The 27785-nt window shown below is 40.6% G+C and overlaps 2 protein-coding genes across 3 annotated transcripts in view; one reads left to right on the plus strand and one right to left on the minus strand.

Moving 5' to 3' along the window:
• Nucleotides 1-27785, minus strand: part of ARHGAP6 (Rho GTPase activating protein 6) — a 529598-nt gene that overhangs the window by 152413 nt on the left and 349400 nt on the right. The gene's annotated exons all lie outside the window — the stretch shown is intronic.
• On the plus strand, nucleotides 22540-26851 carry AMELX (amelogenin X-linked). The gene is made up of 4 exons (XM_008156582.3): nucleotides 22540-22593; nucleotides 24471-24518; nucleotides 26101-26145; nucleotides 26411-26851. The coding sequence occupies exons 1-4, from the start codon at nucleotides 22540-22542 to the stop codon at nucleotides 26849-26851; spliced, it is 588 nt and encodes a 195-aa protein (XP_008154804.2).

A 27785-nucleotide genomic window follows, 5' to 3' on the forward strand; every position in this document is an offset into this window, starting at 1 on the left:
TTTTTTATTTACTTTGGATTAATCCCCTCACCTTTTTCACTCAGCCCTGAAACATTCCTCCCCTCTGACAGCTGTCAATCTGTTCTCTATGAGTCTGTTTCTATTTTGTTTATTCATTTATTTTGTTCATTAGATTCTACACATGATGAAATAATATGATACTTGTCTTCCTCTGACTGGCTTATTTCATTTAGTATAATACCCTCTAGGTCCATCCATGCTGTTGCAAAAGGTAAAATTTCCTTCTTTTTTATGGCCAAGTAGTATTCCAGTGTGTAGATGTACCACAGCTCTTTTATCCACTCCTCTACTGATGGGCACTTGGGCTGCTTCCATATTTTGGCTATTGTAAATAACGCTACAGTCAACATAGGGGTGCATATATTCTTTCCAAATTGTGTTTTGGGTTTCTTTGGATATATATCCAGAAGTGGATTCACTGGGTCATAAGGCAGTTCCATTTTTAATTTTTTGAGGACCCTTTATACTGTTTTTCCACAGTGGCTACACCAGTCTGCATTCCTACCAGCAGTGCACTAGGGTTCCCTTTTCTCCACATCCACACCAGCACTTGTGTGATTTATTAATGATAGCCATGTGACAGGTGTGAGGTGATCTCTCATTATTATTTTAATTTGCATCTCTCTGATGATCAGTGAAGTTGAGCATTGATGACTGTCATTTTATACTAAGTCTTTTTATTTTTATACTAAGTCTTGAAGTCAGATAGTGTCAGTTCTCCAACTTTCTTCTTCTCCTTCAATATTGTGTTGGCTATTCTGGGTCTTTTGCCCCCTCATATAAACTTTAGAACCAGTTTGTCAATATCCACAAAATAACTTAGTGGGATTTTGATAAGGTTTGCCTTGAATATGTAGATCAAGTGAGAAGAACTGATATCCTGCCAATACTAAGTCTTCCTACTCGTGAACATGGGCTATCTCTCCATTTATTTAGTTCTTTGTTTTTATTCCTCAGAGTTTTGTACTTTTCCTCATATAGCTGTTGTACATTATTTGTTAGATTTATACCAAAGTATTTTATTTGCGTGTGTGTGTGTGTGGGGGGGGGTTGTTAATATAAATGGTTTTGTGGTTTTAATCTCAAATTCTACTTGTTCATTTCTGGTATATAGGAAAGCCATTGACCCTTGTTTATTAGTCTTGTGTCCTACAACCTTGCTTATCATTAACTCCAGGAGGTTTTTTGTTTTGTTTCTGTTGATTATTTCTGATTTCCTACATAAACAATCACGTCCTACCTAATAATAGACAAATATGAAAATTTACCATACCTTCGCTATGCCCGCGATTGGCCAGGAGGCGCAGGGGGGCGGGACTCGGGGTGGCCAGGGTGGCCGATTGGGCCGGCGGGATGCTGAGCTCGCATCGCCAGCGGCGGCTCAAGCTCAGCGTCTGTGCCATGGCTGTGCTGAGGCACAGAAGGGGCTTCTGGGGCAGCGAGCTCACGCCCCACCGCAGACCATCAAAAGCGGGGAGCTGGGTGCCTGTCCGCTGGGCACCAGGCCTTTCAGAAGCCTCTGGCGCCTGGTGCACCAGCGGACAGGCACCCAGCTCCACCGCGATCGAAAGCGAAAGCGTGTAGGGGACCCTACACGTGCATGATTCAATCATGCACTGGGCCTCTAGTCATTTATAAACTTGGTAGAGATCCAGGAGGTAAAACTCAGAGAAGTGTGGGGGGCCTTCTGATAATTGGGTCTCCCTAGAGTTTTTAACTCTCAAAGTTGTCCACATGGAGCCTCCAGGTTCCCTACCTGGGCACGGGTTCTCTTGGAGATCGCTGCTCCAATAAGTTGTGATATTCTGTATTCGCCCGTCCGTCTCTTTAAGTTTTGGAGGCAGCACTTTCCCTGGTACCCTCACTTCATCTATGGATCTAAGAAGAGTTGTTGATGTTTCAGTTTGTTCAGACTTGTACTTGTGAGATGGAGTGGCAACTTCCAAACTTCTTACATGCCAGAACAATAACCAAAGTTCTGACATAATATTTTTTGGAGATAAAATGTACATGCCCTAAAATTTATCATTTTTAAGTCAATTATTTAGCTTTTCAGTATATTCACTGATATATGCAACCACTGCCATGATCTACATTTAGAATATTTTCATCGCTCCTAAAAGAAATCCTATATCCATTAGCAATCGCTCTTCATTACACTCCCATTTCAGGCCCTGAACACCATTGATCTATCTATGTCTCTATGGATTTGCTTATTTTTGGTTTCTTTCTCTTAGCATGTTTTGAGGGTTCATCTGCATTAGTACTTCATTCCTTTTTATGGCCAAATGATAATCATTGTATGGATATGCCAAATTTTGTTTAACCATTCGTCAGTTGATGGCCGTTTGGGTTGGTTCTACTTGATGGCCATTATAAATAAAGCTGCTACCGATATTCATGTACAAGTTTTCATGTGAACATATGTTTTTAATTCTCTTAGGCATAGGCCTAGGAGTGAAATTGCTAGATCACTTGATAATTATATAAATATCCAAACAAAAACAACAACATAAACTTAAACAGCATGAGTACAAATATGAAGATTTAAAAATATGTTTTAGTGTAAATCTCATTTTCCACCTCATTCCTGTCACATCATATAAAATATCAGCAACTATGAGTAAGCCCATATAGTGTCTCCACTTCATATAAGTTGGCCATTGAAGCTTTTATCAAGCAGTGAGAAGGAGAACAATCCTTCAGTTTCTTTTCTTTCACAAGTTCATGAGCATGAGTGGTTTGAAAAATTTAAAGGTTTGTAGTGTTCTTTTTTTTTTTTTTTTTAGAAATTGAGCCAGGTAACGGCTATATCACAAAAAGCAAATAATTCCTTTAACTCTTCTATATTCATATTTTATTTCCAAAGACTAATTGTTGATATCCAGCCTGGCAATTTTACATGTTAAAATAAAGTACTGTTGGAAAAAAAAATAAATGAAGTACTGTTTAGAGCCCATCTTCTTTCAAGGAAATATTCTTGTCTGTATCAGGAGAGAAGCTAAAAATAAAATGCCACACAGGATAGTTCAGTAACCTGTTATAATTACTCTTGCATTCTTTGACTTTATTTCTCTGTGGGTGAGATTGCAAGACAATTGTTCAATACTGCAAGAGTTGATCAGAAGCAAATAAGTAAGAAAACAATCTCATGAGCTTTCTTCTGCTTCTACAGAATGCTATGTCACATCCTCCAGTGCTGAGAAATGGAGACGCCATTGGGACAAATAGTGTGGTTGGCAGCATAAGAGACCCCTAAAGATGTTCACACCCCAACCCCTGGAACCTCAATAGATTTTGTCTTACATGGCAAAAGGGCCCTTACTGATATAATAAAATTAATGATTTCAAGGTGGAAAGAAGTTTCCTATATTATCCAGGTGGACACATAGGCTTTTAAATATATGTTGACTTCAAAGAAGAAGGGAGAGGGAGAGATAGAGACAGAAACATCAATGATGAGAGAGAATCATGGATCAGCTGCTTCCTGCACGCCCCACACTGGGGTTCGAGCCTGCAACCCGGGCATGCGCCCTGACCAGGAATCAAACCATGACCTCCTGGTTCCTAGGTCGACACTCAACCACTGAGCCATGCTGGCCAGGCCACAGAGGCTTTTAAAATAGCAGAATCTTTTCCAGCCGAGTTCACAGTGAGGGGGGGGATGTGACGATTGAAAAGTGGTCAGACTTGCAACATCGATGGCTTTGTAGACGGAGAGAGTGCCATGAGCCATGGAATGGGGGTGGTTCCTAAAAGCTAGAGAAGGCAAAGAAATGGAGTCTCCCTGAGAGCCTCCAGAAGGAATGCAGCACCACGGACACCCGGATTTTAAGTCCAGTGAGGCCTGTGTCAGATTCCTAACCTACAGAGCTGTAAGTTACTGTGTTGCTATAGCCAGTGTTGTTCAGGGGATAGAGTGTCTGCCTGCGGACTGAAGGTTCCCAGATTCAATTCTGGTCAAGGGCACATGCCCGGATTTCGGGCACAATACCCAGTAGGGGGCCTGCAGGAGGCAGCTGATCCACGATTCTCTCTCATCACTGATGTTTCTCTCTCTCTCCCCCTCCCTTCCTCTCTGAAATCAATAAAAATAGGTTTTTTAAAAAGTGTGATTGTTTTAAGCCTATAAGTATGTGGTAATTTGTCACAGCAATGATAGAAAGTGAGTACAGAAGGAATCAAGAAATTTCTATACGTACAAGGGACTCATAAATTATTTAATATAGAATCTCCCAAACTGTTCCATGATCGAATAAGTTTGAGAAAGTTGTTCACGTCAGCTCCATCTTACAGAGCCATTACACTAAATAATAGCTAAGGAAAAATGGAGAAGTCGTACCGATGGAAAATGATAACTCAGAGCACCTACTAAATACATTTGCCATAATCTCGCCTCCTTTTCTTTTTTCTTTTCAGAACTTCTCTTCGCATCACTCAGATTCCTCAGAACACAGTTGGGAAATGCTGACCTAACCCCACCTGCTCAGTTGTGAACCTGAGACCCCAAAAGCAGTTGCCAGGATGGCACTTTGGCAACACAAAGTCACAACCCTGGCCTTACACTCCTCATCTGGAACCCTGGCCAGGATGCCACTCTGTCCCACTGGTGAGAAGACCCCATTTTCTGGCATCAGAGTCTATCCAAGCTGGACCTCAGCTGGGAGAAGAGGATATCAGGGGAGAATCACCCCAACAAAGCTCATAGCAGGTAACATTCTCCTCAATTAGGTCCAAAACTGGATGGCTGCTTTAGGATTGAACATATTATTTAAAATAAAAGTGAAACCCTAGCTGGTGTGGCTCAGTGGATAGAGCGTCAGCCTGCAGACTGAAGGTTCCTGAGTTCGATTCCAGTCAAGGGCACATGCCTGGGTTGCAGGCTCGATCCCCAGTTGGGGACTTGCAGAAGGCAGTTGATCAATGATTCTCATCATTGATGTTTCTATCTCTCTCTCCCTCGCCTTTCCGCTCTGAAATCAATAAAAAATAAGTGTTTAATAAACTATTAAACATTTACTAATTTCATATTAAGAAGAGGAACACAATAAAATAATTTCCCCCAGTGATTCAGCATGTTCCTAAAAACTCCCAATTCTGCTGCCAAAGTCTATTTTCCACAAACTCTGGTCTCTGTAAATGTTAATTTGAGAAGGAAGAAAGATACAACCAAATGGCATTGTTTGCGTTTGTAGAACTTAAATAACGCTTTCCCGCTGCCTGTTCCAAGAGCTGTGAACCCACTGTCCTTTTATGTTTTTCATTATCCACATCTTTCTCTAGAAACTGAACACTTTTCCCCACCACCTCAGCCTTAAAATAATAATAATAATAATAATAATAATAATAATATGACTAATGAAGCTAACAACTTTGAATACTTATTTTGTGCCAAAGACTGCTACCTGTTTCACATGAGGAAACTCATTTAATCTTTACAACTGATTGAAGTATTACTATTAACATCTGTATTTTACAGAGGAGCCAACTGAAGCACAGTGAGTTCAGGTACTTTGCCCAAGGTCACACATTAAGAAGTGGTCAAGCCAGCATCTGAACATAATTTGACTTAGAGCTAGGTTCTCTGTAACCAGTAGCCCAGTGGTCCTTAATGGGAGTGTGTCTACCTCCCAGGAGACACTTGGCAATGCCTGGAGACATTTCTGGTGGTCACAGCTGAGGAGTGAAGTGCTACTGGTTTCTGGTGGCAGAGACCAGGGATGCTGCTACACATCCTACAGTGCACAGGACAGCTCCCCTCTCCCCAAACATGCACAAAGAATGATCCTACCTACATGGCAAGAGCTCCAAGATTAGAAAACCATGCCCTAGCCTCATGCTCCCAATGACAGAACAGTTTGAATGGACCACTTGGTAAAATATATGATTGTCATTCCCAGATTAGAAACTCCTCTCTCCACCTGGTAAATGAGATCATCTTAGCCTGGAGTGGGGGTGGGGGGTGGGGGGGGCACGTAGAACCATGGGGGTCATTGCAACATCTTCTCACAGCATCAATTTATTCCGTTTCTGCTGGCCCTGTCTCTGGCATCCTGGGACACCAGGTCATTTTAATTCTTGTCCTTCAGTGGACACGTGAGAGAGGAACCAGCCCACTAGGGAGTGTCTGAAAAGGGCCAGAAGGCAGATTCTGGTTTGCATTAGCTTTGCCTTGTGGTCCAGAAGACACCAGAGCAGCATCTGCGTCACAGATAATGGCACAATGGGCTGCTTGGGGTGCAGACCGAGCTCAAAAGTCAACATATTTTCAGAGACGAGTTCTGCAATATCTACTCAAAATGTAATTGTGCGTACCCCCTGACCCAGCAAAATTCTACTACAAATGAGTTTTGTAGAAATATTATAAAAAGTGCAAGATAGATGTACCATAGTTTTCTGATCCAGTCATCTGCTGACGGGCACCTAGGCTGTTTCCAAATCTTATCTATGGTGAATTGTGCTGCTATGAACATAGGGGTGCATATATCCTTTCTGATTGGTGTTTCTAGCTTCTTGGGATATATTCCTAGAAGTGGGATCACTGGGTCAAATGGGAGTTCCATTTTCAGTTTTTTGAGGAAACTCCATACTGTTCTCCACAGTGGCTGCACCAGTCTGCATTCCCACCAGCAGTGCATGAGGGTTCCTTTTTCTCCACATCCTCGCCAACACTTGTCGTTTGTTGATTTGTTGATGATAGCCATTCTGACAGGTGTGAGATGGTACCGCATGGTTGTTTTGATTTGCATCTCTTGGATAATTAGTGACTTTGAGCATGTTTTCATGTGTCTCTTGGCCTTTCTTCTGTCTTCTGTGGAAAAGATTCTATTTAGGTCCGTTGCCCATTTTTTTATTGGATCATTTATCTTCCTTTTATTAAGTTGTATAAGCTGCCTGTAGATGTAGGAGATTAAACCTTTATCAGTGATAACATTTGCAAATATGTTCTCCCATACAGTGGGATTTCTTGTTGTTTTGTTGATAGTTTCTTTTGCTGTAAAAAAAGCTTTTTATTTTGATGTAGTCCCATTTGTTTATTTTCTCTTTGGTAAGATATGTACACATATAATACCTTAATAAAAAATGGAAAAAAAGGTGCAAGATACATTTACAAACACACTCACTTCAACACCATCTCTGATAATAAAAAATAAAGCATTGACAATAAAAACAATAGAAACACAGGCATATGTTCACCAAGAAATGTGTGCTAGCATGATCATAGCAACATTATTTGCAACAAAACTTGTTAACTACCCAATGCCTATCAAAGTAGAATGAACAACTTGTGATATATCCACACAATGGAATGCTACATAGTAATAAGAATAGATAAACGCCAGCCACCTCTAACAATATGGAGGAATCCCACAGACATCATGTTGAGCCAAAGAAGTCTGACACAGAAGATAATATATTTTATGAAACCATTAATGCAAAGTGGATAAAGAGGCAAAACCAAATTGTGCTATGAAAAGACAGATTAAGAGTAACTCTTGGGGAGCCCGACCGGCATGGCTCCGTGGTTGAGCATCAACCTATGAACCAGGAAGTCATGGTTCGATTCCCGGTCAAGGGCACATGCCCGGGTTGTGGGTTCGATCCCCAGTGTGGGACGTGCAGGAGGCAGCTGATCCATGATTCTCCCTCATCATTGATGTTCCTATCTCCTTCTCCCTCTCCCTTCCTCTCTGAAATCAATACACATATATTTAAAACAACAAAAAGCAACAACAAAGAGTAATTCTTGGGGAGAAGTATCTGGAAGGAAGTGTAAGGGGGCCTCAGTGTCCTGGTCATGAATAGCTATCGCTTGTGGATGGGATTCTTAGGGACTTGAACATTCTGCCTAATGCATTTCTCTGTTGTTTGAATTCATTTACAAACACATGTTAAGTTCATACTCAGAAGAAAAGACACAGAAAATTAAGATGAACAAAATATGCCTTCAATTTGACATTGTTATTGTTTCACCATTCAGGAAGATAAAGGTTTTCGATGGATGAAGGGAATGATGGATGGATGAAGGGAATGATAATGGAATAAACTCAGTGCTTTGCCTGCAGGGTTGCTAATTGAACCCAGTGTTGGAGGTCACTTTGGTTTGTTGCTGGCAATCTTAACAATTGATTCAAATTAGCACTTGTGTGCTGGGCTGCTCTGCATTCAGATGGAGTTGTGGTGTGGTCACCGCAAACAGAATTCTTGGCCACACAAAGAATGTGTCTACAGAACAGCAAAACAACTGGATTTGTTTGATTAAGTGAACAAAACCATATATTCAGAGGAAGGAAAAATCAAAACAGCTACACCCAAAGTAACCCACTCAGATGGGTGGTTCATGAAATGTACCCATTCACTGAGTCAACATTTCAGCAGCCTCATGCAGAGGCTGAGAAATAGTCAGTTTGAAAGGAAATACTCCTGGATAAACCAAGAGACCATGAAAAACACTCCTTTGTCCATCATCAGCACATGTTTTCTGAGTGCCCATGGTGGGTCTGCTACTACTATTTTATAAACAATTGCAAATGTCATTGCATTGAGCATTCTTAATTCGACCCATGGCACTGAACAGAAATTCACTTAAAATAAAAATAAGTCTGAGATGGTTTGGCTCAGTGGATAGAGCGTCAGGCCCCGAACTGAAGGGTCCTGTGTTCGATTCCGGTCAGGGGCATGTCCTTCAGTTGCAGGCTCAATCCTGGCCCTGGTCAGACATGTGCGGGAGGCAACCAATAGCTGTGTCTCTCTCACATTGATGTTTCTCTCTCTCTCACTGTCTTTCCCTCTCCCCTCCCACTCTCTATAAAAAGAGCAATGGAAAAATTATCCTTTGGGTGAGGATTAAAATAAATAAATTTAAATGAATAAAACAACACACTGATTTGGGTAGAGTTGATAAACTGCAAATTTTTTTTATATACAGTTAAGGTCTTTAAGACAAATATAACAATCCTACCTAATAAAATAGTAATATGCAAATTGACCGCACATTCGCTACGCCCAAGCCACGCCCACCAGCCAATCAGGGTGAGTATGCAAATTAACCCAACCAAGATGGCGGTTGATTTGCATATCAAGACAGTGTAGAAAGAAGCCAAGCCTGCAGAAGGGAGCGAAGCTTCGGAGAAGCAAGCAAGCGGGGCAGCGGAGAAGGACGGGAAGCAGGCAGGGCGGGGAGAAGGGAGCAAAGCAGGCGGGGCCAGGGGAGAAGGGACTGAAAGCAGGCGGGGCTTGGGGAGAGTGCAGCAGGAATCCCTATTGCAGGAATCTTCCTGCAACGGGAACTCTAGTTAATTCATAAAATGAAATGGATTGCAGCCCATGCATCTCAACCCTGTACATTACTATATTGAACTGAAACAGAATTTCTGAAGGTGGCACCTGGCCATCAATATTTTTCAAAGCTCCGCAGGTGATTAAAAAATACAATGAGTTGGAGTAATTGCTCAGAACAATTAAATCAGAAGCTAAGTGGAATGCAACCCAAACATGAGTATTACTGAAAAGCTACACAAGTGGTTCTAAAGTATAGTATGAATTGAGACCATTTAGAACAGCAGTCGCCAAGCAGTGATCCACTGGTGGTCCGTGAGGTCGAGAGGGTTGGTGACCGCTGATTTAGAACACCAAACTTCTTCTAAATCTATATTATAAAGAAGTCAGAGGTGGCCTGTCAAGCAGCAGTTTGTAAAGAGACCCAATATTACTTGGCCTCAGCTTGTATAGTTTCAGCAAAAAATGATCACAAGGTGATATTCTACCATGTTATGACCTCAGCTAATGTATCATATGGATTAATCATATAATATATATGAATTAGATATCAATTTTTTGTTTTGTTTTATTTTAATCCTCACTGGAGGATATTTTTCCATTGATCTTTTAGAGAGAGTGGAAGAGAGAGGCAAAGACAGAGAGAAACATCAATGTGAGAGAAACACATCAATTGGTTGCCTCCTGCACAAGCCCAGAACAGAGCCCAGGCCGGGGAGGAGCCTGCAACCAAGTCCATGCCCTTGACCAGAATCGAACCCCGGACCCTTTAATCTGCAGGCCAACGCTCTATCCACTGAGCCAAACCAGCTAAAGCTAGCTCCCAGTTTGTTAAGTGCTTACTATGGTTAAACAGTGCTCCATCTGCTTGCTTTATTTAGAACATTTCATCTGGTCCTCACAACAGTGCTAGAAAGAACTGGGTGGGAACAGGTATTTCCAGTGGCCCACTTACACAGGTAGGTTTTTCCCCAGAAGGACTGTTCTCACTCAAGGTTACAGTGGGTCTCTGAGACCCAGCCTCATCCAGATGCTCTATGTAGCCTACATCCTAAATGTCAGGCTAGGGGAAGAGGCTAAGGGAAAGGTCTTATAGATACGCACACTTAAAATCTCAAAAATATGCCAAAACCGGTTTGGCTCAGTGGATAGAGCATCGGCCTGCAGATTGAAAGGTCCCAGGTTCGATTCCAGTCGAGGGCATGTACATTGGTTGTGGGCACATCCCCGGTAGGGGGCGTGCAGGAGGCAGCTGGTCGATGTTTCTCTCTCATCGATGTTTCTAGCTCTCTATCCCTCTCCCTTCCTCTCTGTAAAAATCAATAAAATATATTTTTTAAAAAATCTCAAAAATATCCTCAAAACATGTTTGGTTAAAATAAATGTAAGTCAGCACGAGTCTACTGCATAGTGTAATATCAGTGATAAAAAAACAAGAGCTAAAAGCAACATCCTGTAGTTGCTAGAGTCCACGAGAAATAGGACTATTGATGTTCTGGATTTACAGAGAAGCTGCTGTGTAATGGCAACCTATTTATAAACCCAATTCTCGCTCAGCAGCTTCAGAGTGCTATGCACAGGGTATCGAGTCCTAGACTGTCCACGTTACACAGACCGAGGCAGTTTGAAAAACCACTTCCTCAACATTGAGCGCAGGAAACATGCCAGCTGTCACCTCCATCATTTTGAGATCCCCACTCCGAGTGGGACAGGAGTTGAGAACTAGAAAGGACCATAGACACAATTCCCTACCCCTCTATTCATATGAGTTACCAGGGAGGACGAGGGCCTCCCCCACTCATGGGTTTTTGAACAGAAAAGAGGTCACGCTTCCAAACTGACTTTCTGGTATTTACGTATTTTTAATGCCCACGCGCTTCCTCTCTTTCTTCCATTCCTTAGCCTAAGTTAGATTAGTAGGATTTGATTAAACTGTGATTGCTCACTTGATTTTGTTAGTCATGGTATAAATCAAATTTCATGTTTTTGTGTGTGTTTTTTTATGCCTAAGGGGTGTTTATAGTCTGCAGAATAATTTGAAAGCTGAGTTAAGCAAAACTCTTTGGGAACCATTAATACCACTTTTATGGTTGTGGCATAGAATATTCCAAATCCCAACTTATATACTTTCTGAATTATTGGCATCATGGTGCCAAGCCTTTAAATTAAAGACCACCGACATATACCATTTTATTTTTAAATAACAATTTCAATCTTTTTTAATGACCTGAAAAATGGGTGATTTTTCCCACTGGATATTTTTTGAACGATAATTTCATCTAAATCTTCTTTCCCTTATTCAATTCTTCTTCCTTCCTTCCTTCCTTCCTTCCTTCCTTCCTTCCTTCCTTCCTTCCTTCCTTCCTCCCTTCCTTCCTTCCCTTTCCTTCCTTCCTTCCTTCCTTCCTTCCTTCCTTCCTTCCTTCCTTCCTTTTTAAGAAATCACAGATTTAGCCTAGCTGCTTTTGCTCAGTGGATAGAGTGTTGGCCTGTGGACTAAAGGGTCCCAGGTTCAATTCAGATCAAGGGCACATGCCCGGGTTGCAGGTTCGATCCCCAGTGTGGGGCGTGCAGAAGGCATCAGATCAATGATCCTCTCTCATCATTGATGTTTCTATCTCTCTCCCCTCTCCCTTCCTCTCTGAAATCAATAAAAATATATTTAAAAATTTAAAAAGATCACAGATTTTAGAATTCAGGCTTCAATGTTTGGATCTTCAAGGTCTTTCCACAATTGCATGCTGGCTCCGGGCACCCACCCACTTCTTACAACTCTACACCCAGTTCCATTCTTAGATAACTATAGATCTGTGGTTCTTAACTGGGACCAATTTTGTCCTCCCTTGTCCCCAGGGAACATATGGCCATGTCTGGAGATAGTTTTGGTTGTCACACTAGGGGATGAGGTGCTGCTGGAATCTACTGGGTAGAAACCAGGGACACTGCTAAACATCCCACAGTGCACAGGACAGCCCTCCATAGAGAATTCTCCAGCCCCAAATGCCAAGAGTGCCAACAGTGAGAAACCCTTCTGTAGAGATTCTCAGAGATTCATTTTCCAACCACATTTCCATCACCGCCCTACAAAGCCTGAACTGTTAGCAGTCACTCCCTATCCCTCTCTCCCCCAGCCCATGGTAACCAGGAATCTACTTTCTGTCCCTGGATTTGCCTATTCTTGGAATTTCCTAGAAATGAAGTCATACAATATATGGTCTTTTATGCCTGGCTTCTTTAATTGAGCATAATGTTTTCAAGGCTCATCCATGTTATAGCATGTATCAGTACATCATTCCTTTTTAATGGCTGAATAATATTCCATTGTATGAATACCATCCTATATAATAAAGCTGTAATATGCAAATTGATCATCATTCCAACACACAAGATAGCCACCCCCATGTGGACACAAGATGGCTGCCACAAGATGGCCGGCTGGGGAGGGCAGTTAGGGGCAACCAGGCCAGCAGGGGAGGGCAGTTAGGGGCAATTGGGCCATCAGGGGAGCAGTTAGGCATCGATCAGGCTGGCAGGGGAGTGATTAGGGGGTGATCAGGCTGGCAGGCAGAAGCGGTTAGGGCCAATCAGGCAGGCAGGCAAGCGAGCGGTTGGGAGCTAGCAGTCCTGGATTGTGAGAGGGATGTCCACACACCCCCGTGCACGAATTTCATGCACCGGGCCTCTAGTGCTATATATTTATGTTTCCTATGCTTTGACTATTACAGATACTCAATAAATATTTTATTCTAATCATTTAAAAATTCCAGAGGTGTACAAAATGACATAGCACACAACTATGATTGTCCTAATAGTACAATGATGATGAAGATGATGCACTAGGTAAGATTTTTAAAACTGGTGATTTTATGATTCTAAAGAGATGTTAGCACTATCCTGGGGAAAATGTCATCTATAGTTAGAACAAAGATGCATTCACTCCACAGAATTCTGTGACAGAATATTGCATCTGTTGAAATTCAGATAAATAAAACATGTGAGTAGAATTATATTGACTTCTGGCCTTCTTCCTGATTTATTTCATTCCTCAGAATTATATCAGCTTCAGATCTAGTATATACTCCAAGCAGACATACAACTCATGATGCAATTTTTTAAAATAGAGGTTTGGAAATAATTCTTAACAGTTATCGCTGAATTCTGTATAAATTAGGGATGTGATAGAAGAAGATAATAACTGAAAAAGCTTCTCAGGGCTCTGTCCACATTCAAGGGGCCATTAGCTGAAACAAAAACTGGAATGGACACTAGGAATGCCAATACCACCGGATGTAGTAACACTGCTGGTCCTTGGGTCCTACCACATATTTCTTGCTCCCTGTAGAATGAGCAGATCATATGAAGGTATTATTCTGACATTTCACATTTATGACTGTGTGAGCATTACCATAAGAGATGAAGATAAAAGGTATGCGACTAAAGTGTAAGAATATAAACATTTTCTGCCCAAGAATGAAAGAAAAACTCTGCCCATCCAATATGTGAGAATGGTAGTTTCACCTTTTAGGGGGCAAACTATTTCTTTTGTTCCTCTGAATCTGCATATTCCCTGCTTGAGCAACTACTAAAATTGTCATTCTTAATACTGGAAATCATGTTTTAGCAGACTCAAAGGTACATTGAGTGGCATTACTAGTTTCCCCTTACTAATATTTCTCCATTTTCCAGGTAGGAAGGTAAGTGTACAAAAGAGTCAAGAACAGTGGCCAAGGTCCGGCACCATGGGTCAGTGGCTCAACCATAATTCTGACCTAGGCTGTCCTGCCAAAGCCAAGTTCTCTCCACCATAGCATATTGCTTTTGTTCGGAAACTACCCATCTGTGTATGTGTATGTTGAACCTCGTAGGAAAGTGCAACTTACTTTTGGTGTGTTTTGCTTAATAAGCAGAAATTTAAAACCTTGATTTTACATGACTGTGTTACCTCCATTAACGCAGATGTAATATTTTCTCTCCCGACAGTTACCGGTTAATTATAATCCAAGCAACATACTATCCATCTGCATATAATTTCCCTTATTGAAAATTGCCCCACCAGATATTTAGCAAATGCTTACAGATCTTTCAAATTACAAGCTGTACAAACTCTTTCTGTGAATGCTTATATTATTAAGATATTTTCTACTAGTGTTGTAGTAGAATAGGGACCCTACCACTTTAAATAAATGTATATTATTTTGGTCTTTGATTTTATGTTCAGCTTTTTCCCCCCTTGAGAATGAGCATACAATAAACCCAAGGCTAGGAGGATCTGGTGCTATCATTTACTCATCACTTTTGCTGAACACGAAGGAGAAATGTTATACCCCAAACTTCTTGTACCTCCCTTGTATTTGTTCCATTCACAGAATAACATAAAATCTTGACTTCCCAGAGACTTTCAAGACTGAGTTCCTTGCCCTAGCTGGTGTGGCTCAGTGGACAGAGCTTTGGCCTGCAGACTGAAGGGTCCTGGAGTGGATCCTGTTCAGGGCACATGCTCGGGTTGCGGGCTCGATTCCCAGTGTGGGGCGTGCAGGAGGCAGACGATCAATGATTCTCTCTCATCATTGATGTTTCTATCTCTCCCTCCCTCGCCCTTCCTCTCTGAAATCAATAAAGATATATTAAAAAAAGAATGAGTCCCTTAGATAACAACTGTTAATATTTTGGTGAATATCTCCCCAATGAAGAAAAAGTAATAGAGGGGAGGGAGGGAGGGATGGAGGGAGAGAGGAAGGGAAGAAGGGAAGAAAAGGAGAAGGAGGATCATTTTTGAGAAAGAAGGCTTTAAAATTCTCTTTTCCACTTAACTATGTGTCACAAACATCTTTCTATGTCAACAAATACAGTCTGACACCCTCACTTGGAATGTTATATGTGTCATAATTGATTTGAACCAGTCCTCTTATGGTAAACATTTTGCTTTACATGTTAGTTCATAAACACATCTCTCTACTTTACATTGTCCTGGGAAAGAGCAAGCACCAGCTGTGATTGAATCTTTCCTTGATGACTCTGTGTGCGTGTCGCTTAACGCACAATCACTGCAGAAGCAGAAGGTACAGAACTTCAGCTTGAAAGACTGAAGTGGTCCTATGTATAATTAATATGCCCTTTCCTAACCTAGCCAAAGAACTACTGGAACACTCCAGATGCCCAGCCTTTACCACGGTCCCCGATGCCTTCTGGTGTCACCACTGTTTCTCCTCCCTCCTCCCCGCTTTCTCCTGAACAAACACAGACATAGGCACAGAGTGTGTTAGCTTCCTGAAGGTGAGAAGGGTGATTTGTTCCAACATCCCCTCCCAGCGTTCTCCTTCCCAATTCAGAGTGGAGGATTCTTCTAGAGGCCATGAGTAGTTTGAGAATTGGACTACTGTCCTATTCATCCTTATACTCCAAGACCAACGACTAAGTGCTCAATACCGGCTGTTCAAGAGATGTCACAATTTTGGCCTATGAGGGATATGTTCAGGGCTTGAGACCCTGAGACCATCTCCCTTTGCTGCGTCGCTATTTCATTTCCTATTGCTTCATTAATAAGTTTCCTCTCTTCTTTTCAGGACACTAGGGGCTTGCTGGGCCAGACATCACCATTGAGCATCACCCTAAATACCATCACAATGCATTCCCTTGTTCTTACACGTGCCTTTCTTTTTTTTTCTGGTTCCTTACCTCTGTTTTCGCTTTTCTTATGGGTCTTGTCCCAAGTCTACTCACTTATTAAATGTCCTCACCCAGGAGAAGATCCCTCTTTTTTTATACAGCTTCAAACAACCAGCCATACAACATAGTTAACTCCAATGTATTCTGAAAATAGGAGCTGATGGTTTGCAATCAATAAAGTATGTCAATGTGGGTGAGAGAAGATTTTCTTTATGTTATTCGTTTCAAGTTACTCCTTGGGTTGAAGGGATTCTACTAGTAAGAATATAATAATAATAATAGCCTGGCTGGCATGGCTCAGTGGTTGAGTGTCAATCTATGAACCAGGAGGTCACAGTTGGATTCCTGGTCAGGGCACATGCCCAGTTTGTGGGCTCCATACCCAGTCAGGGTGTGCAGGAGGCAGCCGATCAATGATTCTCTCTCATCATTGATGTTCCTATCTCTCTCTCCCTCTCCCTTCTTCTCTGAAATCAATAAACATGTATATTTTAAAATAATAATAATGATAATGAAGCAGCTTTACTATATTAAGCAAACAAACTCAGCCACAAATAAGAAAAAAGATACATGTATACATCATAATATATTTGCTTGTAGTCTATTACAGTTTGAACTAATAGGTCAAAGCCAAATATAATTAGGATAATGGCTTGTAAACCTTTAGAACAACTTCCTTTTTAGGTCCTTATCAGAGACCATTTGCATGAAGTTCATAGGAGCAGTTGGCAGCAATGCTGAGCTACCCCTCTTAGCTTGTTTAAAAAGCCCACCTAAATGACTGCACTATTTCTTTGTCTATGGAGAAGCCACATAACTCAAAGACATTTTTTATCTTTTCTTAATGTCATAGATAATGTCTCTACATTTTTCAATTGCTCAACACATTCATCTAGCAACTACTCTGTAAAAGAGATTTTTCTAGGTACCAAAGGGCTCCCAAGAAAGTAGAAGGCACAATATCTCATTTCCAAAGGTTGCAAAGGGAAGTCAGTGTGTTAATCAGAATTAATTAGTGGTGGTTTATCTGAGTTCTGAAAAGAGTTCAACTCCATTCCAGCAAAAACAAATAAAAACACACACAAAGAAACACAACAGCCTAGGAATATTTTCTTATAAGTAAATGTCAATAAAAGAAATGTTTAAAAGTTGACTTTGGCTTCCGTTATTTAAGAATATTCACTCTTGAAATTATACCTGAATATTGGACAACCCTGAACCTGCTTTAAGAGAAGATTCTGGAGTAGAGCCCCTATAGATAAAAAAGGCTTCTGGAACTCAAAACACCTGACTTATCCAAAGATCACCCGTATACACCTCGTCTACTGCTAAAAACCAGGAAGTTCATCCAAGGGGGACACGCCAAAACAAAGTAAAAAATTCTCCCAGCAGTCAAAAGTCAATACCACAAGACTGAAATGTTTGAGCTTTTCTCCCAAGCGAGCCTCCAGGGCCCACATTGCTTGGAGCATCCCTTTACTTGCAATTCACACATACTTCTAACAAGTTTGGGCACAGAATTTTCCAGCACACTCTAGATTAAGCAGCAAATTAGAAGGGGAGAAGTTGCTACGTAAGCAGCATGGGCACTGCAAAATGTGATGAGCTGCCAAGTCAAGAAAAATTATAACTACTGTAAAAATGGGCAAAATAACTTTTTAAAAAATTATAAAGCAACATATACACACGTGTATAATTTGTTGTTGTTTCTGAATGCCTACTATTTGCTTGAGTTCAGGCATCGTAGAAAGTGAAGACGTTAAAGACATGCTTCCTCTCAGAGCTCAGTGCTGCTTCAGCTCTTGACTACCATGGGTTCTCTTTATTAAAATATTTGATTGGTCCAAAGTGAGGCGGTATAATGGCCGATTCTTGCTGCCTGGGATTCACCCATGCTTTCCTCATCTCCAGCCACTGGCAGACCGGAACAGTGTGGTTCATGATTTGTGCCCAAGAGGGTAAAAGGTTTCCCAGCCTCAGGTCCTTGCACATGAACTGCATGCTTTGCAGCCCTGCTTGATCCTACAAGACCTCAGGAGGGATTGAGAGTAGGCATTTCTGGGCCAAAAGATGACCCGAATATGATATTTTTATAACCCTTTCTTGGACCCTCATAGCAAGAATGGTAACTTATAATTGATAAGGGCATTTATTCACTCATAATTTTGGATAAAAGCTTTTTAGAAAATAATAAATTCATGCATGTATTTTTCCCCTATAGTAACACAAATGGTCTCAGGTTCATAGGTATTCAACAAATACATTTGGAACTAATGCTTAAGTGAATGAAGGCACATTTTAAGGTCATATTGTCAATTTATTCCAGAGATACTGTCATAGAAGAAAATATTTTATGCTTATGATCCATTTTTAAAATAGTGACTTTTTTAAAAGAAAAAAAAATGATGTCAAAGATTCAGAAAAACAAGAACCCAGATATTTGGGAAATGTTATAGTCTCTATATAACAAAATAAATAGTCAATCTAGTAAACTCTGTTTTCTTGTATAAAGTCACCTTATTCATAAATGAAATAATTGCTTATAGGAAGGTTTTTTTCAATTGAAATTTTGTGTTTTTTCCCAAAATCATTGAACTTTTAAACTGTACATGTTGGACCTAAATTAGTAAGAGAGATTTCAAGCCGAGAGATACATATTTTAATACCCTATGACAGGATATGCAGCAGGGAAAAATAAGTAGAACCAAATAATTTCCATTGTATTTCTATTGTATTTGCCATCAAAGCCTGAACAATCGTGCACAATGAATTGGCAATAATTCAATATCTAGTGGACCAGAGCAATTAATGCCACAATAAGGAATCCTTGTTGACCTTTGTGGCAACAAGGTCACTCTCATTCTTGAAAGATGAGACAAAGTAATGAGACAAATTTTGTAAAATTACAAGACACACTCATTCTTGAAAGATGAGACAAAATAATGAGATCAATTTTGTAAAACTACAAGACACTCTCATGCATGAAAGATGACACAAAGTAGCGAGGTAAATTTTGTAAAACTATAAGACCACTAGTAGTTCACCAATGACTGAATTGGTAGAAATTAACCATCATTTTGTAGAAAAAAATATGTGCTTAATCTTTTTCAGGCATTCTGATATATTTAATTAAATATAATGGGGGAAAAAGATAGAAAAAGAATTTAATGTGACCTGCATTTTCCTTCTTCTCCCTCCTATTCTCCTTTAGCACCTTGCTGCTCACTGTCCCCCCCATTTACTCCCTTTCTGAGTAACCTGATGCCAATTCTCCTAAAATCCATTTTGCAGCTTCCTTCTTAACTTTAATATATAATTTACCAACAAATATATTCATATATAAATGCAAACCCCGGACACAATTGGCTTTTAAAACCCTATTCGATGTTCACTTTCATTTACACAGTTTGCCTGTTATAACCTTCTTAAAGTCTGCCTTCCTTCATGAGGGTTATTCACTTCCTATGAATTCATTCCCAAAGACCATCCTAGAATCTTATTTATCGGCATTTTAAAAACATTTACTGTACCCCAAGTGATACTGCTGGGGAAGGTGATTACTTTCCATTTCTCCCAGAGATGTCTCTGTTTGTTTTCACACTAATCCTCTTAGGTAGGTTCTATAATTATCTTCATATTACTAATGAGGAAACTGATCTCAGATAGGCTAAGTATATTATTAAAGGTCCCTCAACCCTTGGTGAAGATGGGGTCAGGATCTATGTAAGTCTAAGCTGTAGTTCTTAATAAGATACATTGCCTTTCATGGATAATTTCTCCTTGAGTTTAATTCAGCCTATGTGGAGCACCTATATAAAACCATGTGTATATGTACAAACTTTATAAATATTACATAAGTAGTCAAAGAAATCTGGCTATCCTGAAAAAATTATCTGGGTATATAATCAGTATTTCTTTCACTGATCTACTCTTGATAGACAACTTATGAGCTGCCTCTTATCATTAGTTACAAATTTGCTTTTTAATTGATCCAATTCTAGGATAAAAGAAAAAATCCATATGCTTTACTAAAGTATGGATATGCTTTACTAAAAGACATGAATTTTTAAATATTTTTATTGAGTTCAGAGAGGAAAGGAGAGGGAGAGAGAGAGAGAGAAACATCAATGATGAGAGAGAATCATGGATCGGTTGCCTCCTGCATGCTCCATACTGGGGATTGAGCCCGCAACCTGGGCATGTGCCCTGACCAGGAATCATGACCTGCTGGTTCATAGGTCAATGCTCAACCACTGAGCCATCCTGGCTGGGCAAAAGACATGGATTGGGCCAGAAGGATGTGGGCAAAGAAGGGCCAGCATACTGAGGAAGAATGAGTTACTCTGTGGGATGAGGGAGCCCAGGCACTGTTCCATCTGATACATATTCGTTTGCAAGGACCAAAATACATTTTTAAGTGTGAGATTTGGTGTGTGATGCATTTCTTGCCTTGCCTTTTAGATAATCAGTAAACGTTTTGCTACTGTGATAACCTCAAGTTCATGGTTGCCTGGATGGCAGATGGGTTGCAGGATGGGGCCAAGAAGAGACTTTGTCCCCTCTTTTGGTGGCCACCAGAATGGTGTTAAAGGAATGGCCACAGGCAACAGAGAAAAAACTTTCGATGAGAATAGAAAATAGAACAGTAGAGATCCCTAAATTATTTCTCAATATTCCCTGAGAGAAATATTGGGGAGAGCTTTGGGGTTTACCAGAATGGGGGCTTGAATCAATTTATCTTGATCAGAAAAGAATGGGGAACTCTAGGAGATATCTTGATTACATCATAAAAACTCAACCATTTAACACTTTTTTTGGGTAAAGAACAATGTTATGTTTGCTAGAACAGGGAACAGATAATGACATAGTTGCTTCTTGAAAGTAAATCTGAATATATCAGCATGTGCAGTCAACTTACTTGCTGACTTAAAAACAGTGTGATGAAATTTTTTGCCTGCAAACCTATTATTGCCCATAATGAAAGACTCTATATGCCCTAATCACAACATACCACCTTATGTTTGATCATAGCTTCTAAAAATTCATGATACAGGGATTTTTCGTTATACTCAACACATTTTTTCCTTCAGAAACCTGATTGGTTGTTCTAGATGCTGTGAATGATATAAATTGAGCCCTCAGTTGGAAGAAATCTATAGGATCAAGCATCCCTGAGTTTCAGACAGAAACCTGCTCTGAATACAAATACTCAAAGGTATGTGAATTTCATTCATTATTTGGTATTATTTCTATTGTGATTATTTCTTTTTCTACATTTCATGTCCAAAAGCTATGATGTATTATGCATTTCTATTACTTTATGCTATTAACATTCAGTTACCTCTTCAGTTGGACCATAATTGAGACTCTGATTATTAAATGAAGTATGTTACTTTGTAATGCAGCAAAATATCTATATTTCTTTAAATTTTAGTTCCAAAATCTTAATGCACTTTTTGGGGCCAAATTTCAAAGCAAAATACTTACTTTAATTACTTCTCAGGTAAGATAAAAATAATTTCCACACTCTGCAATCCACTACTTTAAAAAACATTTTACTTAATGACATCAAATAGAATCATCAAGTCAAAGATTTTTTTCTCATTAATTCAAACTTTTAAAAACAGATTTAGGAGCTAGAAAATGTCAGTGTACTTTTCATAGCCAGCATTCTGACACATGGTGTTCACTTCCTATGCAAAATGTAAGGTCTTTCTTCTGAAAGTTTTAAAGTTAGCCAATCATTTATACCACAAAGCCAATGTGCATGTTTTAGTGTAGGGCTTCCTGTCTCAAGGGCTTTATTTGTGGAATAAGTACAGGGCAGTGTCAAACAAAAGGTGGATGCCATTGATTAAATATGGAATCTTATACGTAGATGGCATTCAAAATGCATGGAATAATCACAGAATGTGAGTGCCATCCTCTGCCTTCCACTTAACCACATCTTTTGCTACACACTTGGACTTCAGAGATGTTACCTGAGGGTATTGCCTGAAGTCCTAGTGGTGGGAACACTTGTAGCTAAATTCCACTCCTTCCTTACTCTGTTGGCAAATTACTTAATGTCTTTTCTCAATGATTAAGTTTTGTTTTTAACAGAAGCAATGCTCAGGCAGACTGTACAAAAAAACCCCAAATTTCTCTACCTCCTGGTTCTAAAAGTATCAGATACTGTGTTCCTTGATGCCCTCCTCAATTTTAGAGTCAACTCAATTCTTTTAATCATTCATTATAAGCTCTACACTTAGCTTATATGACTCTAAAGCTTATGGGTGTAGGGAAATGGCATGCAAAATGCTGCAATGATAGATTATGCATGTCCTTGCAACTTGTTCAGCTCTCAACCTAAAGGAAAAACATCTTTCTCACTATTGGGACTCCAGAAACAACAAAATGGGCTGAGAACTGGATATCATACATGAATGAAGTAACCTCAAATAGAATGGTCCCATCCTTCCCACTAACAACAGATTAATATGGATTATGTGGGTTTTATGGAGCTTCAATTATGTCCATATTTGAGAAGAGATAAAAAGAGTGTGTATTGACATGTTTCAGGACCATCAAGAAATGGGGACCTGGATTTTGTTTGCCTGCCTCTTGGGAGCAGCCTTTGCTATGCCCGTGAGTAAAACTACCCCATGCGTACATCAATGTCCACTTGCACAAGCTTGGAAATAAAACTGCCCCATAGCTGGGAAACTTGGGGGTTTAGAACAGTATTAAGATAAGATGTCCTCAAATAGTTTTGTGTTTAAAAAATGCTTTGAAGAGCTTGTTTTTTAAAAAGTAGATTCTCAGATGCCTCCCCCCAAGATTCTGATTTAGTACAGATGGGGTTGGGCCCAGGACTCTGCACTTGAATAAGCACCCAGGAGATTCTGATGAAACAATAAGCTTGTACATATCATTGCCCATCTCTAGATGGAGGAAACTTCTGGAAGGGACTCTTGAAAGGCCTCCAGAGAAAGTGCTGAAGTCAGCCTTAGGCAAATTAAAAAATGCCAGTTTTCTCTAAAACCTAATTTCTCGCAAGTGTCCAAATCTCTTTCTGCTCTCCCAGCCCCAGTGCTGTATCCTTCAGAGGGTACAGTTTCTGTGATAGGAACCATCTTCCTGTTCTCAGAGGCCTCATCCCTTTGGGTGCTCCTGCTAAGCACATGACTTCTGGGTGGAATCCTACTGACACCCACTACATATGAATATATTTTACACTCAAAGGTATCAAGGCCCAGGAAGTTGGAACCATTCTCCCTGGACATGGGTACAAAAGCCCAGAGAGATTAAATCACATGAAGGCACAGTAGATCCATCTGCTTCTCAGTGGCAGAGAGAGCAGTTGATACAACCAGAAGCCAGCAAAGCTTGCATATCTACCTCCTCTCTTCCTGTCTCACCCACAAGACCAAGATTCTGTACTCTGCCTTTCTGAAATCCTACGTCGTGGCAATTCCTAGTCCCCCTAGGAGCCTCTGTATTACAAATTCAGCCCCCTTTCCCCTCCTCAGCTCAACACCCCTACTCTCTGAGGGCTTACATCAAGAAGGTATAGAAAAGGCAGTTACATGACCAAAAGAATTCACACTCAGATGAGAGCAAATTAACCCTCTTATGAAATATGAGCATTTTAAAAGAATAGGGCCTTAGATAGCTTGATGTAAGCTACACGATGCTCTCTCCCCTCCTTCTTAGCCATCCCATGGCCAACCAAGCTTCAGAATGCAGGCACCAGTCACTTGTCCTGCACTTTGCACAGGACAAATAGTCCTGGTTTAGATAATTATTCCGCTTGCTTTCATTTTCAACTTTTAAATATTTCTGCTACAAAAACATTGATAGAATAATAACAAAAATAGGCTTAAACTTCATCAATCAACCCTTTCTTTTTCCATGGGGATTTATGCTTCCACTTCCCTGCACCCATCTTGTCCTCATATTCATCAATAATTCACTTGTTTGTTTTGGTGTTGTTATTTGCTTTGCACGTGAATTATGAGGAATATCTTTGATACTTACTCACTCACCCCTCCCCCTCCTGATCTGTGAGGGAAGGTTTGTGAGATGATTTTCTCGTTGGTATTTCATATTGCATCAGAGAAACGTGTCTTCCCAATATGGAGTGAGTTTCAAGAAGTAAGATGGTGGGTGGGATAGAGTAGGATTGATTGACAGCATGGATGGTGGGTGTCCGAAGGTCACTGGAGGACAAATGTGTGCTGGTTCCTGCTTCTAGGTCTCCCACCATAAGACTGCAACTGTGGGGGAAGTCTTCCAGCTGTTCTGGGCCTCTTTCAGCTAAGAGGGCCCCTCTCCTACACAGCATACATGTTCAATGAAAAGCAGACCTCAAATATATTCTGCATTATGTAGATTTTTTTAAAGTAGCTTCAGTCTCTCTTAATGTGAACAATTGCATATTGACTTAATCTCTTCCTCTCTCTCTTCCTCTTCTCTCCCTCTCCCTCTTTCATTTTCTTCTCCTTCTCCCCTCCCTATAAAAGCTACCACCTCATCCTGGGCACCCTGGTTATATCAACTTCAGCTATGAGGTAATTTTTCTCTTTACTAATTTTGACCATTGTTTGAGTTAACAATGTCCTGGGATCTGTAAAGAAGAGTGTGTTGATTCTTCATTCAAGATGTTTCTCAGTCCCTCTTTTTTAGTTCCCCCTGCTGCTTCCTGGTTTAAGCTCTGGTGAGTTGCTTCAAGCCTGCATTGCCCCAGCATGCTCCTGCCTGGCCTCTCTGCCTCAGCCTCTCCTGCTTATATGGCATAAAAGTATTCATCATGAGCTGTCACTCAGGGGGACCGCATGGTAGGGCAGAAAAATAAACTCTGGCTGAGCAGGTTTATTCTATCCTAGCCCCTAAAATCTGGGGAACCAGGTAAGATGTTAAGATCCTTTCCAGCTAGAAAACTCCTGATTCTAAGATGTTCATACCCTGTGTGTATCCCTCACTTGTGTTTACTGAAAGATTAGTGACCACCTAGTCTATGAGACATTCTTAAGAGCAATAAAAAGCTTGAGATTTCTGAAAATTGAGTTAGAGGCTCTCCTCAACCCCATAGTAACCATATGACCTTGGGCAAGTCATTTCCATTCTCTGGAATTCTGGTTTCCTCATTTGTAGAAGGAAAATAATTATAGTATCCACACTTCAAATTACTGTTTGGGGAGCAAAAATAGTCCAGCAACATAAAAGGTCCTTTGTCAAGTATAAATTGAGCAAGATTAATAATTGTTTGTTGTACTGATATCAAATGCTATAGAACTATAGTAAGGAGTCCTTGCACCTGAGGTTACCTAGATATACACTGTTTAGGAAAGGAATGAAACTCTTCCTTCTTTCATAGGTTTAGATGACAGTCTATGAGTCTATTTATTCATACAAGCTGAGGAAAAATGTGAATAAGAATTTCAGGCAAGATTTTCTGTTAAACCTTAAAAGGTTGACATATTTTACCAAAAAACCTGTGTTTATAGAATGAGGAACTTGGTTTCTGCCTCCTTTATTTTTTCATTGTGACATCAAATAAAAAAATAATGATTAATGTTGTGTCACATTAATTTTTCTGGTTTGTTTTGCTCTTGCAAAGAAGAGCAGAAGCTGAGGAATTAAACAGAATTGCTACATTTGTAACCTCAGCCAAGCTCATGAACCTCTTTAACTCCCCATGACCTTGTAAGAGTGAGGGTGATGCCAGGTTGGCATGGCTCAGTGGTTGAGCATCGACATATGAACCAGGAGGTCAGGGTTCAATTCCAGGTCAGGGCACATGCCCGGGTTGTGGGCTTGATCCCAAGTGTTTGGTGTGCAGGAGGCAGCCGATCAATGATTCTCTCTCATCATTGATGTTTCTATCTCTCTCCCTCTCCCTTCCTCTCTAAAATCAATTAAAAATATTTTTAAAAAAGAGTGATGGTGATGATACTTGCCCCAGAGTATGTGAGAAAACATGGAAAATGTGTGTGATGGATAATAGCATAGTACCTAACACACAAATGTTTATTCCTTCTTCCATAGAACTCACATTTTTAGGTTATCAATATTGACAGGATTGCCTTTTTGAATGTATATTTCATGTAACTATATCAAAACAACTGTATTTTAATGTCTCTTTCTCTTAAGGTGCTCACCCCTCTGAAGTGGTACCAGAACATGATAAGGCAGCCGGTATGTAGATATTTTGTTCTTTCTTCTCTTAAGCCATGAAGTGTGCATTTCAATTCCCTTTTAAGTGAAATACCATATCTATGCCACATCTGACACTAACAGGAAGTCTAGTTTGTAAAGGTCCTATCTGGGGACACAGTTAGCAATTCTTGCACAGGAGGAATGCATAAGTATTCAGATTGTCATAAGGACAAAGAAAACATTGCTGTTCTCCAGCTGGAAGCCAGGGAGCCAATGGTAAACCTGCCTCTTTGTTTCTCACCAGTACACTTCCTATGGTTACGAACCCATGGGTGGATGGCTGCACCACCAAATCATTCCCGTGCTGTCCCAGCAGAACCCCCCGAATCACGCCCTACAGCCTCATCACCACATCCCCGTGGTGCCAGCTCAGCAGCCCGTGGTCCCCCAGCAACCAATGATGCCAGTTCCTGGCCAACACTCCATGACTCCAACCCAACACCACCAGCCAAACCTCCTTCCGCCCGCCCAGCAGCCCTACCAGCCCCAGCCCGTCCAGCCGCAGCCTCACCAGCCCATCCAGCCCCAGCCACCCGTGCACCCCATCCAGCCCCTGCCGCCACAGCCACCTCTGCCTCCGATGTTCCCCATGCAGCCTCTGCCCCCCATGCTTCCTGACCTGCCTCTGGAAGCTTGGCCAGCAACGGACAAGACCAAGCGGGAAGAAGTGGTGAGTATATCCTGAAGCCACTGCAACACCCGCGAAAATGGGAAAGCCAAGTTGGCCCCCAGAGCTCTCAGCTCTCAAACCATCCAGCTTCTTCACTGTCCGTAGCTGCAGGTCATTGGCTCTATTAGCATAAGCATGTGCTGTGATTTTATATGATCAACAGGTTTATCTACATGGCTTAGTAATGAAGACCATGGCCTTTATGGTGGGTTTCGATGCTTTCATTCCTACCAGAATATATATTACTGAAACCTGTTGACTTTACGAAGAATAATATAAAGCAATATCTGTTCTCCTTATCTTTTAAGTGTTAGACTAGCAAGAGTAGGCTAGAAGTGCACTGAAGATTTTTTTGAAAGGAGTGAGGGGATGCAAATATTTGAACAGGTAGGTGGGAAATCTCTTTAAAGACCTACAGAAGATGACCTGTTTAAAGTGACTTTTAATTGAACTTGGAGGAAGCTAAACCAGACAGACTGACAGCTTCCTTTCTGGTGAGGAGCCAGGATACCTGGATTCCAATTCTGGCTTTGCTCCCAAAGAGGAGATGGTATTAAACAAGTTACTTCAAATTTATGGGTGTTTCTCCTTCTTCAAAATGAAAGAAAATAACTACATCAGATAATTTTCAAGCCTCTGTCCAAGAACAAATACCATAGTTTCCCAGTACAAATTATAATATTTGCCATATGTGGCTTCACAATGATGGAGAATAAGGGGCAGAATTTTTGACTTGATTGTAATACAAATACTCTGGTGCCTATACTTGATTATTCTAGTCTAAGGTACATGTTCCTTCTTTGTATAGAAAGTACATTTATCTATCTCTTTGTTAATAACTAAGGCCATGAACTTCATAATGTGTTCAAACCCTGGCAGAGCTATTTATAAAGAGGTGACTTCGAATAGGGAGCTTAAACTTCTTAAAACTCTTGTGTAAAAAATAGAG

Source organism: Eptesicus fuscus, chromosome 1, assembly GCF_027574615.1.
Source record: "Eptesicus fuscus isolate TK198812 chromosome 1, DD_ASM_mEF_20220401, whole genome shotgun sequence".
Classification (NCBI taxonomy): Eukaryota; Metazoa; Chordata; class Mammalia; order Chiroptera; family Vespertilionidae; genus Eptesicus; species Eptesicus fuscus.

Coding starts and splice junctions, on each gene's coding strand:
- AMELX (XM_008156582.3), top strand. CDS start 22,540: ATGGGGACCTGGATTTTGTTTGCCTGCCTCTTGGGAGCAGCCTTTGCT. Junction 22,594..24,470: donor GAGCAGCCTTTGCTATGCCC/GTGAGTAAAACT, acceptor TCCCTATAAAAG/CTACCACCTCATCCTGGGCA. Junction 26,146..26,410: donor AGAACATGATAAGGCAGCCG/GTATGTAGATAT, acceptor GTTTCTCACCAG/TACACTTCCTATGGTTACGA.